This window comes from Archocentrus centrarchus, chromosome 2, assembly GCF_007364275.1.
Source record: "Archocentrus centrarchus isolate MPI-CPG fArcCen1 chromosome 2, fArcCen1, whole genome shotgun sequence".
In the NCBI taxonomy this organism is placed as follows: Eukaryota; Metazoa; Chordata; class Actinopteri; order Cichliformes; family Cichlidae; genus Archocentrus; species Archocentrus centrarchus.
Window position 1 is genome coordinate 27,529,974 of NC_044347.1, and position 20,748 is coordinate 27,550,721.

Here is a 20,748-nt window from a genome sequence, read left to right on the forward strand (position 1 = left end):
TTGCATCCGTTTAAAGCACAGCTACTCTGTTGCCGTGCTTTATTTAAACATTGCGGCTTTGGATGGAGCAGCTCCAGTACCAATACCCTTCACCACTACTGTCAGTCATTTGATCTGTCAGATTACACACTGTTTTTGCTGTCAACTTGTCAGCCAAGACTAAAGCTGTCGATCAGTCAGGACGTCGGGGATCGTCAGCAAGCTCCAATTTTAGACATGGCAAAGACATTTAGAGACGTGCAGGGCGACACGCAAGCCTGATTGATCTCAGGTGGAGATGGAGAGACTCTCAGCCTGCCTGCCTGCGTAAATATGTTAAGTGTCAGCATGCGAGACTGAGTTTATAAGCATGAGTTTGAATAGACTTTGATACCACGAGGCCCGTTAGCACATCCATCAATTTAGATTTGTATCCTCTACAATTACTTCTGCACATTTTGAGCTTGCTGTGGTGTAGCACAAAGATGCACCACGGCACTGGAAATGAAAGCAACAATGGCAATTTTTATACAGAACAATAATATATTTACATAAGAAAATAATGAGTTAGGTTATACTCTATATTTTATACCAATTTTATACCCTCATTGAGGGGCAGTCATCTCCCCAACTGGTTGGAGTGAGAGTGAGCCTAGGCCTATTACAGTTTAACCAAGGCAGGGATCAGGGTCACCTGATCCAGCCCTAACTATAAGCTTTATCACAAAGGTTTAAGCCTAATCTTAAAAGTAAAGAGGGTGTCTGTTTCCTGAATCCAAATTGGGAGCTGAAGGCTCTGCCTCCCATTCTACTTTTAAATAGCCTAGAAACCACAAGTAAGCCAGCAGTCTGAGAGCAGAGTGCTCTATTGGCGTGATTCGGTACTTTGAGGTCTTTAAGATAAGATGGGACCTGATTATTCAAGACCTTTTATGTAAGGAGAAGGATTTTAGATTCAATTTTGGATTTAACAGTAAGCCAATGAAGACAAGCCAATATTACAGGTAACAGTTGCTCTTACAAAGGACAGACTGGGCTTGTATACATGCACAATGAGAGCTGATGGGGAATGAGACAGCTGGGGAATTAAATACACCTGAACTAAATCAAAGTAACAGGACACTAATTCTTGATGACAAGACAGGGAAAGCTAAATTAAAAACTAAGCAAAAGAGACAAGAGACTACCAAAGTAAAACACGAAAACAGCTAACACAGAGATGGACACTTAACAGCAAGACACAGGGAACACAGGGGAGGCGGGATAAACTGAAACAAGGAAGCAATTGAATATAAAGAAAGTAGAAGAACAAGAACACAAAACTAATAAAACCCCCACAAAAATCCAAGAATCCAAAACATAAAAACTCAAAGTAAGGACAGCAAAATGCTCCTCCAGCTGTTTCTTTTTAGCACCACTTACTTTTCCAGCCTTTTGTTGCCCCCATCACAACTTTTATGTGATGTGCAGCTGCCATCAAATTGTGTAGTGCTATGTCAGCATAAATGAAGGATAATTAAGGCCCATCCAGCCCTAACTGTGAGTGTTATACGAGAGAAGAAGGTGTCTGTCAACAAAACCCAAACTGGGAGCTGGTTCCACAGGAGAGGCGCTCGACAGCTTCCTTCAGCAAACGTGTTCATCCTGTATGATGTGGCTCACTGGATCATTATTTTTTCATTTTGAAAAACACGATCATTCTCAGGGAGGTTTTAATATAGTTTTTTCTGCACCAACAGAAGCAGTCAGTAAATTTATCAAAGACCACTGTAAATATTTTTGCTCTCCTCCTGCTAAAGTTAATCTCATCCAACTAATGCTTACTTCCTACATGTGGAGCATTTTTTTTTTAATGTGCTGCAGAATCCAAGCTGTAAGTGTTTGAATTTCCATGCATTAACACATAAGCAACACTTTAAAAAATGTGGGGGCATAAATCTTACAGTAAACTCCACATGTGTGTTCACTGCTATCAGTGGAAAGCAATATTGAATACCCACTATACCACTGCTATCACAGTAATGGAAGCACCATATCTAGTGAGCCACAAGCTCCCCATTAAAAAAGCTGCCAAGGAGGCAGCCTTATCTGGAAATGAACAATCTGGTTTTCAAAAGCTGCTTTCTGCCAAATGTTTATCTCATAGAACAAATAGAACAAAACATTGCATTAACCATCCTGCAGACTCAGTTCTTTGGATGACAGAGTCGTGTAACCATGATGCAATTCCAGAGCTAGCCCTCCTATCACGAGTTATAACACATCTTGTGTTGCATCAAAGCTTTCGGAAAAACAAGCAACGAAACATTTAAAGCGTTAAAAATGAAAAACAAGAAAATACTCACAAACACTGGCATCCTGAGGTGAGGCCATTCCGCAATCTGGTGGCAGGTCAGACTGAGCGAGGCTGCTGGGTGCAGCAACTCTTTTGGCTGGGGAGGCGTGGATGGTTGGGACTTCCTGGTCGGACAGGGAGAGAGAGACAGAGGGCTATCAGAGGAAACACCTGTGTTTTTTTCAACAGCACGATGGAGAGGTGACTCTACGGGTCATCAAAACCAGCTGGCATGGCAAGCGATGCAGCCTGTGCCCGTCCTGTCGCACACACACACACACACACACACACATGGTTATATAGATACCACAACTATGAAAAATGATACAGTCTGAGACCAAGTTACTGACGTGTGGTCTGCACATGCAGCACATGTCCACACACATATGCACAACTACACACAGATATCTGAGCATAACGAGACACAATCTTGAACACAATGTGAACAGCAGGCATTGACTGGAAAGTTAGTGTAAACAGCGTTTGGCTGAATTTTAATAGAGCCACTCTCACTGTAACTAAAAGGGCTTTCACAGGCTGCTGTTGATGAGCGGTACAAAGCTGGTCCTTGGTGTACTTGTGCTTGTTTTTCCCCTGGAAGCATTTTGTCAAAACTTAGAAGCCAGCCACTGCAACATGCCTATTCAGTTGCAAATCATTCCCATGGAGAACAAGCACACCTGTGTCTGTGTGTGCGTGCGTGTGTGTGTGTGTCCTTCTCTTTGCAAATGTGCGGGTGTGTATTTTTCATTTGCAAATCAAATGCATCCCCCCATAGCGCTTTTTTTGACAGCACCTAGCCAGGCGTCAACACAGAGGGACAACAAACACTCTCTGCTCTACACACGGAAAAACCACGTGAAGCGCACACACGCGTGCAAACCTGTATCTGTCTCGCTTATCCTCATTTCAATATGCTCAAGGTGTCAACCATAATTTCAGTACATGCAGCAAAGGACAAAACATTGTCCTCAAAAATCTCATTTAGCAAATCCCTCAAAGACATGCATGGTCATTTGCATATTTTTTCCTTCAGTATCACATACACAGACACACACCGAGGGAATACAGGGATGCAAGCATAATCTCCCTCGTTCTGTCACTGCTGCTGTCCTTCCCTTGCTGAAGTAGCACTCACATCAAATAAAGCTCAAATCAGAGAGTGCAGCTCCCCAGTGCTTTGGGTTTGACTGCTGAATTTTAAACTGAGTATGTTATCTACAACACAATGTTATTTTGCTCACTGGATGATTAACTGTGCAACTGTACGGATGTTTTAAAGGCCACTGTGTGACAAATGTGTGCTTGTGTGAGTTCATTACATCTGGTTGCAGGAGTGAATGTCACTGAATAAGCGATTAAACATCCACCTTTCTTTAGCTGGCAGTCTGATGGGTTATGCTTCAAGTAAATTGTGAATACATATGGTGAGCGGGTGAGAGCATGAAAACATACTAAAGTAAAGCAGCGCCTCTCTCTCTGTCCTTTTATCTGAAACAGCTCCTCTCATGCCTTTTTGCATCCATCCTTTACATCACTGCGGCTGCAGTTGGCTATTGTCTCTGGAAGCAGAATTAATGCAGCCCGACAACCGAGCCACTGAAATTTGTAGGCGGCTCTCAAGGGCGTGTCCGTGTCCCTTTAACAATAGCTGGGGCTTGTCAAGGTGCAGCTGCAGCTGGTCGTTTGCGCACGCACGTTGGAGACAAACGTCTGGCCTTTGATGGGAGACCGGCGTGCTAGAGAAGCTGCCGCTGGCTCTGCTTTCGCTGCTCTGAGATCAGTTACGAGCTGTGCTCAGTAGTACCTACATTTATAAGCTGATTTAAAGTTGTGCTTTTCACAGGACAGCCACTACAAACCTATGATTTTATAGAAAATGATGCAATAGTGTAGATTAAACAGAATATAAAGTGTTTAAAACGAACGGAACCTTAAACATCAGCAACAGGAATTCTGATCCAAATATTACTGAGAGGGAACATTTTTCCTGCATATTTTTATTTTTGATACTTTATGTAGAATTTGGCAAACAAACAGTTTTATGTGTATTGAGGTGTTTTCATAGTATTTTATTGCTATTTTTAATAAAGCAGTGGTTGTAAAAAAAAAATGTCCACCACTTGTCATTGTCAGCTAATAGTCAATATCTATATAATTTTATTTGTTTATGTATTTTACAATTCTACAGTAAGAGGTGTCAGAGTGGTATCTTTTAATGTGGTCCAATCTGTAGCTACTGTGTCTCAAACTGCATCAAATCTACATTGTCACATTTTTGCTGAAGTAATTTAAGACTGTGTGGCAACTAGATTGGAAAATGCAGCTCATACATGGTCTCTGTAGCTAATTCCACCTTTATAACAACTGTGTGGGGGAAGGGATTGCTTTTTTCTTCTTTTTTTTTTAGCTCCCCTGTTTGGATTTGTTAAGGTTTAAAATTAGGGGTGTGACTGTTTTGATTGACAAGTAGACTGACATGGAGCTTGTCATCCAAATATGGTTACTTTTGGCTCCAAAATGCTCAAACTGAGGCTTCTGAATACAAAGCCTATACAATGGCTGCTTACATCTCATATATACATCTGTCACGGTCCCAGGGATTTGTGATTTTGTGTTTTTTCTTTTCTTTTTTTTGCGATGTTTTTTGTGATGCTTGATAAATATTATTCTTGGATTTTGTGATTATTTTGAGTTTTTCTGCTATCAGTTATTTCATGCTCTTAGTTTTTATTTTTATTACTTTGTTGACCTTTGCTTCCTGTTTGTTTCTATTTTTGTTTCTTGGGCTTTCTGAGTATAGTTTTTGAAACTATACCCACTGGAGCTCCGATACCAGGGCCCTATACTACGAAGCGAGTTCAAAATACCCAGTCTGTTATCTGGATTCACCTACTCTAACACTGACAATCAGGATAAGCAGTCACACAAAGCTGGTTATCAACTCATTAAGTTAACCTGGGGTTCACATGAAAGGGGAGGAGTTGAGCCTAACCTAATCTAAGAGGGGCATTTCATGGGTCATATGACTTTTCTTCCACAGAAAATGATCCCTCTGCCACCTACATCAGAGACGGTATTAAATGGTGAATGAAAATCTATAAAGGACATGCGATGAATGCTGCAAACCAATCTAGAGATTTAGCGCACAAAGCAGTAAAACAAACATTTTAACTCCAGTTAACTTTTTATTGCTGAGTGTGCTCCCAGTGCTGCTGGTTATTACTAAGGTGATGCTGCAAATTAGAACTCTGCCACCTTAAACTAGATACATTTAAATGTTTACGATTACTGTCCCACTGTCTAATAAAGGAGACGTGGAAATTACATAAACTTCTCGACAGATCGAAGGGAAATTAATTTGACTGACTGAACGGGTGTTCTTGGTGTGTGTTCTAGTGCGTAGCTGCAATCCCAGCAGTGTATAAGAGATTTAGCAGATTAGAATAAAACAGAACAACATTTTATGCATTTCCTAAATCACCAAATTCATACACACACATTCCTGTCACCATGCAACACATTGGTTTTAGTAAGGTACAGCTTCACAAGCTGAGCACACCAAATGTGCTCCCAGACTGTATATTGTATTTGAACCATGCTGTTAAAAAAAAAAAAAGTGAAAAGGTTTCCAGCTGATTTTAAACCAAGCTCGGAGCATAACCTCCTCCTCCTCCACAGTTTTAGTTTTTAATTCTCTCAGCTGCAGACTCAGTGATGTTTAAGGGTTTGAGAGTAATGATTAAATATGAAAACAGTATCCAAACATAGGCTTAATCTATGCACAAAATGGATATGAGGTTTGCAAATACAGTGTAGGCGTTCTGTTTTGGGATATTAATGCTTACAGAACAATGAAACCATTGTAAAATTGTTTGCAGCCAAAAGAAAAAAAAAATAAAGGCATAATAATCTAAGAATCTACATTTATTACTGCAGCGCATCAGGAAAACACGAAGGCCTGGATGAGCCAGAAACCTGCTTCGCAGCACAGGCCTCAGGATTCACCACGGCAACAGGTAGATAAAACCTCTGTTTTAATCCAGTGGACCGATGAGTATGAATGCATGTCAGTGTAGACCATGACATTGGTCTTAAAGCAGTAGATGAAAAAAGAGTCATTCTAATTACCTTGGCTTGTTCTGTCATCACAGACAGTATAAAAGGATGATATATAATGCATATAGCTATACTTTTTAAAATTTCTATGGCCATCATTTACCCAACGTTTTCATTTGATTAGATTAGATTTGATATTTAAATCTAATGTACCCAAAAACTTGAGCGAGCCAAAGTGTTGGTGACAGAAAGAAGATAAAAATATGAAGGAACAGATCGGGCACAGTTTACCTATTGACCTATGATATTAGTTACTGAGAGCTCTGACCTCAAGTCAGTTATTAAATATAAATCCGCTTTTGTAACAATTTGATCAAGTCATTTTTTTTCAATACTTGTTCAGTGAACATTGATTGAGGCTGTAATAATAATTTTTGAGATTTACAGAAAAACTGTTCTTTAATGTTCCCCATTGTAATCCGTTATAATTTGATCCCAGTTTATGGCTGAGATCTTACAGCCAGAGCAGAGATGTTTTACTGAGTTACTGTTAATAGTTAATAGTGTCTCAGTAAAGCATCTTTTTCACATAAAAAAAAAGGCAGCTTTCCAAGTCTTTAATTCATGTAAAGTTTTATCAGTATAAGCTTTTCTAGAGCCATTTACATGTTGGTCAGATGTTTCAGTACAGTTTTGTAGGGATGAACCATTTTAAAATAACAAATTGCAGCGTGTTGCAATTATTTGGCATCATTTAATGACCATCTTTTAATAAAATTCAGCATATATTTGTTCAGAACACAGACTGCAGCTACTGCATTTATAAAGTCACTTTATACACATTTCGTTCAGTTTTCGAGTCTTAAAATCATTTCAGCCTCATTTTCACTGAAATGTTCACATTATCTCCAAGAGACAGCTGTGACAGACATTTTTCCATCAGTGTGCCCGATTACAACACAGCAAATGATTGATCATCAGTCTTTTTTGTTATGTGGACACACTGTCCAAACATTTGACTTGTTAAACTTTAATAAATGTCTTATCTTTAGAACTGTGCTTAAAATTCTTGCCTTTGTTTGTATTAGCAACGTTTGGAAAATGATACTGGCATATGAGGATTCTAAATATCACATTATAGGTTGCATCCAAATATCACGTCATATCTGCCCAAGAGATTGAACCGCCTAGGTAGTATAATATTACTGTATATAATAAGCTCAAGTTACTCGTGTCCATTTATTTACAAATCAACATGTATTATCCATTAGCTACTCCTACATAATGTTTGTGTAATCAAAGTAAACATCTGTCATGCTACAATGATCTGATTTTTACCGCACTACAAAGAAAGCAAAAAGAATATAAACAAAGCACAATAATATTCCCTTAAAAGAAAATAGTGCCCAGAGAGTGAGCTGCTTTGGCGGAGGTTTGCATTCTTGGAGTGCTTCTTGTTCTGCCTATGACGACGATGACAGAGCAGACCAAGCTAATTAAAACGACTCTTTTCTCCCCTCCTGCTTTTCAAGAAAAACATCTTGGTGCAAATTCCTCACTCCTCTGTATTAAAATTGAGTCTGCTCTTTATTTACGTATTGCAATGGTGAATCGCAGTATTGGAGCTCACTGATCATCTGCAGAGGAATTTTTTCCAGCTTATCTTAAAGAGCTCATAGTACCTTATCACTCCAATACAGCACTTTGCTCTCAGACTGCTGGCTTACTTGTGGTTCCTAGAGTATTTAAAAGTAGAATGGGAGGTGGAGCCTTCAGCTTTCGGACCCCTCTCCTGTGGAAGCAGCCCACAGTTAGGATTTAGGAGACAGACACCCTCTCTATTTTTAAGATTAGGCTTAAAATGTTCTTTTCCGATCAAGCTTATAGTTAAGTCTGCATTCACCTTTTATCACTCTATGTGTTTATACACCACTCTGCAGTTAATCGTTAGTTATCATAACTCTCTGGATTTCTTCCACAGTGTGTCTTTTGTCCTCTTCTCACCCCCAACCGGTCACAGCTGATGGCTGCCCCTCCCTGAGCCCGGTTCTGCTGAAGGTTTCTTCCTGTTAAACGGGAGTTTTTCCTTCTCACTGCTGCCAAGTACTCGCACACAGAGAGATGTCTTATTGTTGGGATTTTCTCTCTATTATTGTACGATCTTTGCCTGTTTTTGTGATTTAGTGCTATAAATAAAACTGAACTAAATAAAAAGTATAAAATCAAGTGTGCATTTTTTTTAATCATCAAAAGATCTTAGAAAAACATAAAATTTGATCATATATTTATACTATTTGGGTGCTATCAAAATTTATATAGAACCAATTTGTTAGCTATATGAGATGGAATAAAATCAAAAGCTTAGACTTCACCAATCAGAAGTGAGGCCTGCAGTTATCCACTTTATGAACTACAATAACAAGATGAACAGCAGTGCCACAATGCACAGTGTGTCATGCAGCTGTAACCAAGTGTATCTAGTTTTGAGTCCCTGCCATATGTTCCCTTTGGCACAGGCTGCCACAGAGAAAGGAGGACGAGGGGACAAGGGTAGCAGTTGTGTTGTGTGGGGGAGTGTGTCTGGGCATCTGACAGAGTGATAGAGTTAATAAGGGACAGTGCTTGGTGAAATCTGTCTAAACGTTGCCGGGCAGCCTGTCGCAAGAGATAATCCCTGTGGGTGGAAAAAAAAAAAAAAAAAAAATCACTGGATCCTCTTAAGAGTTCTCCGCTAATGAAATCAGTGCTTGCCATCTGGGACCATTTCACATGTGACAGACTCTGACGAAGGGGGCAGCAGGACCTGTGTGATGGTGAAACTATGATAACTAGACACTGACCTTGCACCTTTACATCGGTGCCTATTAGGGTGGGACATCACCTGGGAGATCACAGGGAAACTGTGAGCGCACGATCACACATGTAAGGACTTTTTACATTTTACTGTGATTGTCTCACATCTGCTGTTGACATTTATGTCCTCTAACAAGCCACTGCGCATATGACACAACTTTAATGACACGTCAAGACACATACAGGGTCTCTGTGGAAGGCTGTCCACCTCTCTCTCCTCAAATGTGTCCAAATATCCTCTGCCTGTCTCCCGATGTCATACCCTGTTAAAAAAGTCAAGTTAAGAATGTTAAGAATTGAGTCTAAAGGTTTTACTTTTCACAACCCAGGGGAGACAGTATGCCAGTGGGGTGAGATAATTTCAGCTGTGACGCCGCTCTCAAGGATGGAGTCAAGTCTGAAACTGAATCAAGTGGGTTTATCTGTTTTCACAAAGGTCAGGCCTCCACTCCAATTTGGATTTCAACCAGTTTGACTTTAGATAATTTGCTGCTCAGTGAACCAAGGATTAAATTAAAGGAAGCATACTGACTTTGTGCTACAAAGGTCTTGTTGGACTGTCAAACTGTATCTAATACCACCTCCACTATTTAAGGGAGGATTGTCCCTAACTGCAAGAGACTTCTTTCACTCCAGGAATTCTCGTGATGGGTACGCAGGACTAAAAAACTCACAGCTTCTACCACCCGAACATGATTTGCTATCACATCATTTCCATGATAAAACCTGAGCATTATTTTCATGACTCTAAGGAATAACTGTCTGAAAACAAGCTTTTTCACCCTGCATTACAACTCTGTTCATACACACATTACATATAGACACTGTGGGACGTTGCAAAGCACTCTGTATCCGTTAGTGTTATTTTTCCTATGTAATAATGTGATTGTGTGTATTTTAACTCAAACTATTGTCTTCTTCTAAGCCTAACGAAATGTGAACACAATATTAAGTTAGTGAAAAGAAGGCGATGGTAAATAAACTGATTCTTAAATAGTGCATTTTTACTCTACATAAGCACTCAAAGTGCGTTATACAACATGCCTCATTCACCCATTCATACAGGCACTTTTTTTTCTATGCCTGTGTGCTTTCGATCTAACATTCACACATATTCACACTCTGATGAATGCATCAGAAGTCAACTTGGGATTCAAGGACACTTTGGCATGCAGAGTGGAACAGCCAGTGATCAAACCACCAATCATCCGATTAGTAGGTGACCTGCTATACCTCCTCAGCTACAGCTACTCAAATGATGCGCGATGGAGAACCAAAGTGACCGTGCAGGACAGTGTTGTCACTGATGCCACTTCCATGGCTTCTTTCAAACATTGTTCACAGAGCACTTTGAGTGCTCAAGTAGAGCAGAAAAGTGCTATATAAGAACCAGCCCATTTACTATTTGCTTCCTATTTACTGCCTTCCAATAACAGCAAGAACAGTTAATTTACTATTGCTGTGTGTGTAAGACATTTGTGTGTGAGATCAAAATATTAGAGTTCCAGCTTTTATTCTGTGCTATTTACATCTAGATTCATTAAACAACACTTTTTTTTTCAAGTGATCAAAAGCATTGGAACTAAATGTTTTCAAATAAATTAACATTAAAAAAAAAAACTTAATACTTAGTTGGCTAACCTTTGCTTGAAGTAACTGATATCTTGTTTCTTAACTGTTTATGTCTCTCTAGGCTTTTACCACAGCATCCTTTGTGTGTTTTGCAGGGTTTCTTCCTTCAGTCATATCTTCAGGAGGTGAGTGAAGATCTGATGATTGACTTGGCCTGTTCAAAACCTCTCTTTTTTCAATTCAATTCAATTCAATACATATAGCACCAAATCACAATGTTCGCCTCAATACACTTTATAGTGCAAGGTAAAGACCCTACAATAATACAGAGAAAACCCCAACAATCAGACAGCTCCCTATGAGAAAGCACTTGGCAACAGCGGGCAGGTATTTCCGCCCTTAATCTGATTCATGATGTGATGGACTGTTTGACGGGGTCTTCTTACTTTTCACCATTAGTCTGTCAGTATTATTTGGTCTTTTCCTTGGATGACCCATTAGAAGCCTGTTTCTCAATAAACCAGTGGTTTCCTTCTTTTTAATGACATTTCATATGGCAATACTGCACTGTAAAACCCGATGAGTTAGTTCAACTCAAATTAATTGAGGAAACAGATTGCCTTGAATCATTTAAGTTCATTAACTCAAACATTTAAAGCATGAAAAAATTATCATTATGAGTAAAAGTAACTCAGATATGTTGTGTTAAAGCAGCTTGGATGAATAAAGCCAAAAATACTCTGATTTGATTAAAAGGAAACATAACATGCCTGCCTTTTTTTTTGGGGGGGGGGGGGCTTTATTTGACAGTCAGCAGTGAAGAGAGACAAGGAAGTCACACAGGACAGGATGCGAACCTGCACCATCGGCACTGCCACGTGACATGCATGGTCACTTGCTCATCCACTGAGCCATCCAGGCACTCACTCTTTTTTTTTGAAACCTACAAATGTACTTATACAAACATTTGTTAAAATAGTGAATTTTCTGTAAATCAACTTATTTAACAGTTACTGATTTAATTAATTGTTCTATTTTTTGATATGACCAACATCAAATCTTTTACACTTTGGGGGATCGTTAACAATTATCTGCATACATATTCGGTATGTGATTATTTAAAAGCTGAAATAGGAACAACAACTGAAAGATGAAAGATGAAGTGGTGTTTACATTTTTTGTAATGATATAAGGTAAACTCCAAGAAAATGAGTCAGTGGAGCTAACTGGAAATATATTATCACAACTTAAAATACTCAAAAAATTTAAGTGTACACAAAACAACTGAGTTACAACTTCAACAATTCATTTTTAATTCTATTTAATTTATGGGAATGAGTGGCTCCAACTTTTTCAGCAGATTAAGTTAAATGAACTTACATCTTTTTTTAAGATACACTGTTAGGTTTTACAGTGTGGCTATGCCCAGTTTTTTTGAATGATAGATTTTCTCCCTTTTCTTACCTTCAGAATGGTATGCTTTTTTCCCAAAGACAAATCTCTGGTCTTTACGTTGGGCTAGCCTTCTACAGCCTTCCCGGGTGAAAGCCAAAACTTAAACTGACAGGCGATATTTAGGGCTACTTAATGATTAAACAATAAATCATATATGACACACCTGCTTAACAAGAATCTCGTGTTACTTGTCATGTTCAAATACTCTAGCTCACTTGAAAAATGGGTGATTTGATTAAAAATGTGTTATCCTCCATGTAGCTTAACATATATAGATGTATATGCTGAACCTTTGATTTTGCTTTTAATATTCATCTTTTGATCTCAGTGCACAGCAGATTAACTGGCCTTGCTATTCCAATACATTTGGAGGGGACTCTGTTGCTGTGACTGGAGCATCGGGGCACCAATGCCAAAGAACATCTTGAACCTGCAGCGCAGTGAAAAAGTAAAAGAATCAGACCTGGCTGTAGCTCGTGAAACTGGACTCAACTTTCCAAAGAATGTGGTTAAATGCAGTTTACTTGATGCGACAAACAGCTGAGTGCTAATCCTGCTTGTTTTGATTCCCACAGGACAAATATGAACTACTTTATTTCAAGATGCAAACATCACAACCAAAGATAAAACAACTATCACTGTAATAAATCTCTAGAACAGCAACATCCTGTCTCATAATATAAACACCACTGTGAGGTGGTACCTGATAAGTCTTCAGGGCTTCCTGAAGTTTGACATTGAACTTCCTCGCCAATCCCAGCCCCCAGTTAGTCAATGAAATTTCAAACATGCCACTGCACTGCACGCAAGTAAAAATGTACCATTTATACGGATCAATCAATCCAACACTATATGGAGTGGAAATGGAAATTGACTGGCATTTATATATAGCACTTATCTAGTCTTATGACTCAAAGCACTTTAGGCTGCAAGCTACATTTAATTTTGCATTCATATAGTGCTCTATTCTACATTCTCTCTCTCTTTCTTCAAAATAAGAGAGAAAGAAAGAGAGGGAGAACATGTCTAACTGGTATATTTGTACACATTAAGTATAATCTCACTTCTTTTTTGATGCCATTTCTCCATACATTTATTAACACACATGTCCTTAGCCTTTTTATAACTAAAAAAATGTTCCATTAAGAGGTTATTTTATCCAAAATCCTCCATTCTCCTTATTTTTTGGGACATTTGTATTAGAAATTGTACTTCTCTTATCACAATACCTTTACTTCCTTTTTTAGGACACTTATATAAGTGTTCAAACAGTACGTGCTGATCGTAGTTCATGATTCTGATACAGTGTGGTTACCTGCTGAGTTTTTATCCTGCACTTCACAAATGTTACAAATGATAGTGGTGGACCACTTTTTTCAAATCACCGTGGTTACGGTGTGCTGAAAACATCTTTGCCAAAACTACGAGCTGGTACAGTATCTGTGTCTCCTGCACCTGACTGTCTTCGACACACTCAGAAACTGCTCCAAGTGCTTTTGCTGGAGTTGGTGAAGCTACAGCAGCAGTTCAAATCAATCAGGTCAGCTAGTTTGATATCGGATGTGACATTTTGGAGGAGAGAGGTCATCTACCTAAACTGGAAGTACTGTTTAAACACTTTTAATATCTTAGTTTTGTGCTGCTCACTGTTCATTTCCCTCTCCATCACCTTTTTTTTTGTCAGATTTTCCCAGCCTGCTTTCCGTATCTGTTATTTGTATTCGGTGTTTTTCTCTTTGCTTTTCTTTTTTCTTTCCTCCTTGAGCTTGTGACAGCTCTCCGGACTGCCTGAGTATGTCTGCAGCTTGCTTGTTATCCCGACTGTAATGAGGTTAGTGGCGGGCGAGGTTGTGCTACTGCAGCTGGGACCGGTGCCCCCAAGATCTATAAAAGCTTCCATCTCAGCAAGTATAAGGTGATTCCCCATGCCCTCCCCTATCCCCACATTTCATGTGCTCTGTTTTCCAAACAGAATAGTTCATTTAAAACCTACAAAGTGGTTCGTGTCTGTGGGACTAGCACTGAATTTGTGGCTGGTTTATAGTGAGTCCATTTAGGGGCCTGCCAAGAAAACAAGTCAGTCACACATGACTCACTGTTTGGGTACTTCATTTTAAATTACAAGATTCCTTTGTCGGCAAATGGTACACACATGAGTGAATCTCTGCACAACGACGTGCAATGTATTTACACCTACCATTCATCCACATACACACTTGCTCTAATGCTCCATACTGAGTGTTTCTGGCTGTGAAAGCTGCCTTATGGGTTTGCTGGCATAACATACAAGTGGCTGCTCTCAAACATGACTCACAAGGCTCGGCAACAGAAAACAAATCACTGCTCCAGACTAAGCCAACCAGCTGCTTTGGACATGTTTCTCTAAACAAGCATGACCTTCTCCAACAAGTAAACGTAATGACCCAAAGGTCTTTGCAGTCATTTCAAATGGTAAGTGAAAAGCTTTATAAAATTGTTTGAAATTTGTCTGAATGGACATTTTGAAGGCTGGATTTTGGGTTTGTTTTGCAGCTCCTGGGATATGTAGCCTTTAGTACAGACAAAGTTTAGTCTTCAGGTTAATTTTGTGCAATTTCTAGCTGTGTTATGTTATGGATAAGCTAAAACAACAGGACCACAAGGGAAGCAAATAATATAGCATACTGTATGACTTAAACACTGGGAAAAATGGTGATGATGTTCTTTTATTTCAGCTGGGTAAAAAAAAATAAAATAAAGTGAGCCAGAGCTTACTTTGTGTAATTTATGGAGCGCATATTCAGTGAAGTAAAGTCAATAAAGTGGTCTGGGCATCCCTGGTGTGCTGCTGCAGACAGATAAGAAGGCACAAACACCACTCGACATTTGTGGGAAGGAATTGTAGCTCAAACTACACCAAGCGCTAGCTGTGAATATTGGTTTCAGACCAGAGCACCTGTGCTGTGCACTCGTCCTGTGCTCCTTGTTTCTTTTTCATTTGTTCTCTCTTTGAAGCTTTCAGGAGTACTAAGCCACTTCCTTGTTTGAGGCTGGCTATAGACACCAGAATGCCCCCGTCTTTGTGGCTAAATCAGTCAGGCTGTGTGAATAAATACATGAGTGAAGACATGAGAGGTTTTAATTATATGAGCTAATTGTCATCTTGACAGAGACAGTGATTGCAAATAGAGATTGATTTGCATAAAAAAAACAAAATAGGATTAATCTACAGGGTGCAGCCCATCTAGTTGTTCATATTTACTGCATTTTTTAAAAACATTATGCTAAGCAGTGTAATTGTTTTTAGCCTTTTTTTTTCTGTGCTGAGATGATCAACTGGTGCAAAAAGTCATAGGATGGCTATAAAATACATTTCTAACAGGTGAGAATGGCTGTCTGTCTCTCTGTGTTAGCCTAGCTAGCTCTCACTGTATGACAGCTGGGATATGCTCCAGGCGCCCCCCCCAACCCTGAACAGGATAAGCAGAAGGGGATAGATGTTATATTCATCAGCAATCCATTAAAATACAAATACTTAAATATCAGGTTCACAACTAGTCTTGCAAAGAAAAGAGAGGCTGCTGGAAAACTGGACTGAGAAATAATTGATTATTCTATCTGAATGGATCAATTATTTTTAACTGAAAAAAGGATTTTCAACTACACCCTGCCCAAACAAAGTGTTTGTTAGACAACAATAGGTTTCATTTTATCCATCACTTTCTCCATTTATTCAGAAACTGTGCACAGCATCTATGCAGGCCATCCATGAAGCAAAGCTCAAGCATAGTCGCGGCAGAACAGCTGACCCTAAAGCCAGCCCACATCAGCTGATGATTCGGCTGATAACCTTCTTTGCATCTGATTGTCAAATCTCTTCTGTACGGTATGAGATTTAAGCTGCTTGCTGTACTGTTGCAGTCCATTTTGCACCCCACCTCCACCCCAGCTCTTCCTTTTAATGCTAATCGTTGTCATATCTGTCGTCACTGATGCCTGCTCTCTTCTTGCTACTGCTCTTACCTGCTCTGTTATTCCCTGTATTAAGGGCAAGGAGGTGTGCTTTCACTGTCTTGTGCTTTCCATGGAATGCATGGAAGTACTGTCAAACTTTATTGGTTTTGTCTGAAATTTGATTTGTGTATATCATTTTGGAATTTTGAGAACATTTTGGAGTTTGGCCTCTTTCTCAAACTGACCTTACTGGCTAGGAAAATGCAGCCCACTGTGACCTACGGCATATGTTTGCAACACTCCACTAGAGAATAAGTCAGTGATCACTAAAAGCAGTATTCCATCTGGAAACTGTGAATGTGTGCACAAAATTTCCTGGCAATATATACAATAATTCCCTGACTGAAGTACGTGTGGGTATGCACGTTTACAAAATGTGTTCTATACAAGCGTAAGACTTGATTTATCCAGCAGCATATAGGACGTAAAAACAAAGCATTTTAGTTGGAGTGCTTCCTGACTGATAAAATTGTGGAACAAATTCTTGAAATTACAGAAGTTTATTTATATTTATATTTATATTGGCAGAAGTATGCAATAATGACCTAAATAATCCAGCAGAATGAAATATGTCTAATGGATGTAAAACTAAGTTATCTGCACACAGGAAACATTTTTCTAATACATTCACTTTTTGATTGTATGTAACTTGAAAACAGGTGTCTTCTGCATCAGTGTTACTCTGGCAACTGTTGCCCTTGAAAACAGTCGATTTGAAATCCCACCTTGAATCGAAGTTGTACAAATGTGCAAAATGCCTGATGTCCTTGTTCATTTGGTCTCCAATGAAAAACAAAGATTCAACAGATTCTTTAGATGACGTTTGCTGCACTTCATCTAAGAAGCGCTTGAATCAGCTGCACATTGTTCAAAGATGAAAAAGAAGCAGTGGGAACAATTGAAACAAATGACAGCAGAATCTCAGACTTTTGTAGACATCACTGGTCCCTTTGCAGATATAATGCCTGAATTTGGGTTTTCTTCTACTGCGTTCTCCTTTTTGGTTAAAGAATACTATTCCCATCATTCCCTCTTTATTTCTTTCTTTATTTCTCTCTGGCTGCTGCTTTCTTTTCACGAGTGCTTTTGTTTGTAAGTGTTCCTTTTTGCAATCCACAAGAGGTATGAAAACAATTTTGTTTTATTTTCTATCATCTATCGACTGTCCTCGTTCTGACGAAACAGAGGCTCAGTGAGAACCACCCACATCAATATTTCAGGCACTCATGGGCAGAAATGGGCACAAAACAGACACGGTCCAGAAACAGAGTGAGAGGAGAGAGGGATGAGGAAGAGTGCCAAAAAGTGCCCCCCCCCCCCCCCCCCCAAAAAAAGCAAGAAGGCAGAATAGACTGATTGAAAAGGTAAATCATAGACATGGCACTGTATGAAGCATAAAAACATTGGATGAATAACAGAAAAAAGTGATAAAGGGGCAGAGAGAGAAGGAGACTGTGGGGGTCTGGTCTGTAATAATGGTTGAAGTTTTTCCACCAAGGCCAGCTGGGATAGAAAGGCTGAACTAAAGGCCAGAACACTCAGACTTTGTCACAGTGAAAAGCTAGAGGTGGACGACTGCAAAATAGAAAGATTTTAAGACACAGGCAGAGGAAATAAGAAAAAAAGAAAGGATAGACAGACATATAATAAATAAAACACGGGTCAAAGGATCTGTATTCATTGTGAAAATACAGACTGCAACAAGCTGGTGTTCTCAGATTAGAGGTCTCCAATTTGATATATGAGGAAAAGGCACATTCAGTTATATTGCTGCTCTGGTTGCAGCCAGTGCTTCATTTTTCTCACTGGAAGTTATTTTGACATAAAACTTCAATGATGTGTTTTCAACCCATCCTGTTTTTTGTTTTTTTTGTTTTTTTACTCTACATGATGCAACATTAAGTCAGAGCTTTCCCTCTGCAGTATTTGTGGTTGTGTCCTATCAAAATCCTCCTTCTCACTGTCTTCCTGACGTACAGAACATTTTTATTTAGTTCTTTTACAAAATATATTTTAAGGCTTCTTGTTTCACTGAGCAAGATAAAAACCAGGGTCAGATAGGTTTCATTAATTTGGGCATATTAGTGTCTGCTCAACGCAGAAAGTAGCGCAGCAAGTTTAACGTAGATACCACCCAATAAAGTTTAAAAAAGTGCTTTCATCTATACATTAGCACGTTTATCTAAAATTCATACACAAATTCTGATGGACGCATCAGGGGAACTCAGGATTTAGTATCATTCCCATGAAGCTGGGGTTCGATGTGCTGTCCTGCTCTATTACCTGAGCCACAGCAATGGAAACAGAATGGTGTAGCTAATGAGTTACTCATTAGATTGTTAGCTTAGCTTAGTTAGCAGTTAGCCAGACAGGAGTATTTGTAATACCACTGATTTCAGTGTCTCGGGCGTTTGTGCGTTTGTGGTGTTGTTTATACTTAGACTCAGACAGAGGTGAGGAAATAAGGAAGGTGTGAGGCTGATAATCTGCTTTAACTTTCTTCATTTGAGACTCTGAGTCTCTAAAAAGGACAGCACAGTCAATGTAGCTTAATTACTCAATGGCATATTTTGGGGAATTTTTTTTTTTTTTACCTTGATTAGCTAGAATGGTGACAATTAGACAGGAAAGCAGAGAAAAAAGACACAGTCAGACTCAAATCCAGGCTGCTAAACTGAGACATATGGTTACCTGCTCAACCAGTGAGCCAAACCAGCACCCCAGTGGTGCACAATTTGAACTGGACACTAAACTGACAGAAACTTTAGAAATGGCACTGGGTTGTTAAATGAATTTCTGGTTACTACAAAGACTCCATATTAAATGAAAAGTGAGCAACATAAATCCTGCGATTTTTTTTTTCTTTTAAAAATTCCATTGAATAATCAGGTTTATTTAATTATAGCCTGTTTGATGGAACTGGTTCTGCTGGAGGTTTCTTCCTGTTAAAAGGGAGTTTTTACTTCCCACTCTCACCAAGTGCTGCTCATAGTGGGTCGTTTTGACTGTTGGGTTTTCTCTGTATTATTGTAGGGTCTTTACCTACAATATAAAGCACCTTGAGGTGAATGCTTGTTGTGATTTGGTGCTGTTCTAATAAAGTTGAATTGAATTTAATCAAACTGTTGTCACAAGCCACAGGATTTTTTTTTTTGCTAGATAGAGCCAAAGACCAGACACAAATACAGCATGGCGAATTGCAACTATCATGTAGCATGCTGTCACGTCACACATTGTAGAACTTAATTTTGGCGAATCAGCAGTCTCCATAAAAGCCTGTCATTTTCCATTGAATACACTACCAACTAAAATCAAATTAATCACAGATATTAAATCTTTCAGAGTAAAGGCCAAACATCTCCTGATACCAAATCAGACTTGAAGCCTTTTTATTTTATTCAGTTCAATTCAATTTTATTTATACAGCATCAAATCACAACATCAGTTGCTGCCAGTAGCTTTATATTGTGAGGTAAGACGCTCCAATAATACAGTGAAAACCCAAATTAATGCATATTTATTGTAGTTTTATGTCTATGTCTATAGTGTATGTTACTGACTACCATAAAATTTGTGTGTTATGAATGTAAAAACCTAGACTGAGACATTATTAAAAGCTATGAGTGCTCTCTGCAACACATGCAGCTCTGAATTGAAACTATGTTAAACTGCATTGTCTGCAGGGCCTCTTAACGTCCGCTGCAGACACTCTTGCAGGACTCACTGTGTCGATGGAAGACGTTTGCCTTTGAGCCTGTGATTAGCATGAAGAGCGTGTCTATTTTAACTCAAACCACGAAAGTTTTCATAGCCTAACTAAAAACCCACTTAAAAAAGAAAAGCCAAAACTAAAAGTCTAAACACTGCAGTCCTGAAACAATCTCTAACTTGTGTCTTTTGATGAAGGTCTGGTGCTGCCATCCCAACCGCCTCCCACTGTGGACGTTTGTGGGTTTGTATACTTTCTCATCTGGCAGTAGGTGTTCTACTGCACTACTCTGCATAGCAAAAAACTTTTGCTACCAGCGTACACAATGACCTGTGACAGCTTGGGAGTGAGAATGTGCTGAACAGGAAGTCAAGCAGAACATACAAACAAATGTGTTCTATTCTATGGCTCAGGTCTAGTTCTATGATAGGTTTTCCATGTGCGCTCCCGTAACACCATCCCAAACCTCTCTTAACCTGACACAAGCTTTACCCTTTGCCGTGCTATTTCCCAAGACATATTTATGCTTTGTCAAAGCTGCTGGCTTCTCACAAATATATGCATGATATCTTTTGGCATCTATGCCCATCTCATTGTGAAGGGGCATATTCTCCACTGCCACCCTCCAGTCTTCTAATGTGGACTTCGCCAGCAGCAGAATGGCAGTATTTGATGCCCTGGGGTGAGATTGTTGATTATCTCTGCCTGATGCTGCACTTGGAATATAATATTTACCCCAGTGGAAGTCTTACATTTCTTCACGGATCAGTTGGAGAAAAATGAGAATGAGGAA

The 20,748-nt window shown here is 39.2% G+C and overlaps 1 protein-coding gene across 1 annotated transcript in view; it reads right to left on the reverse strand.

Annotated features, from left to right (window-relative positions):
• xirp2a (xin actin binding repeat containing 2a) overlaps window positions 1-20,748 on the reverse strand; it is a 66,952-nt gene that overhangs the window by 34,647 nt on the left and 11,557 nt on the right. The window contains exon 2 of the mRNA XM_030744691.1: window positions 2,325-2,439. Coding sequence (XP_030600551.1) covers window positions 2,325-2,439 — 115 coding nt within the window. The remainder of the gene's footprint in view (window positions 1-2,324; window positions 2,440-20,748) is intronic.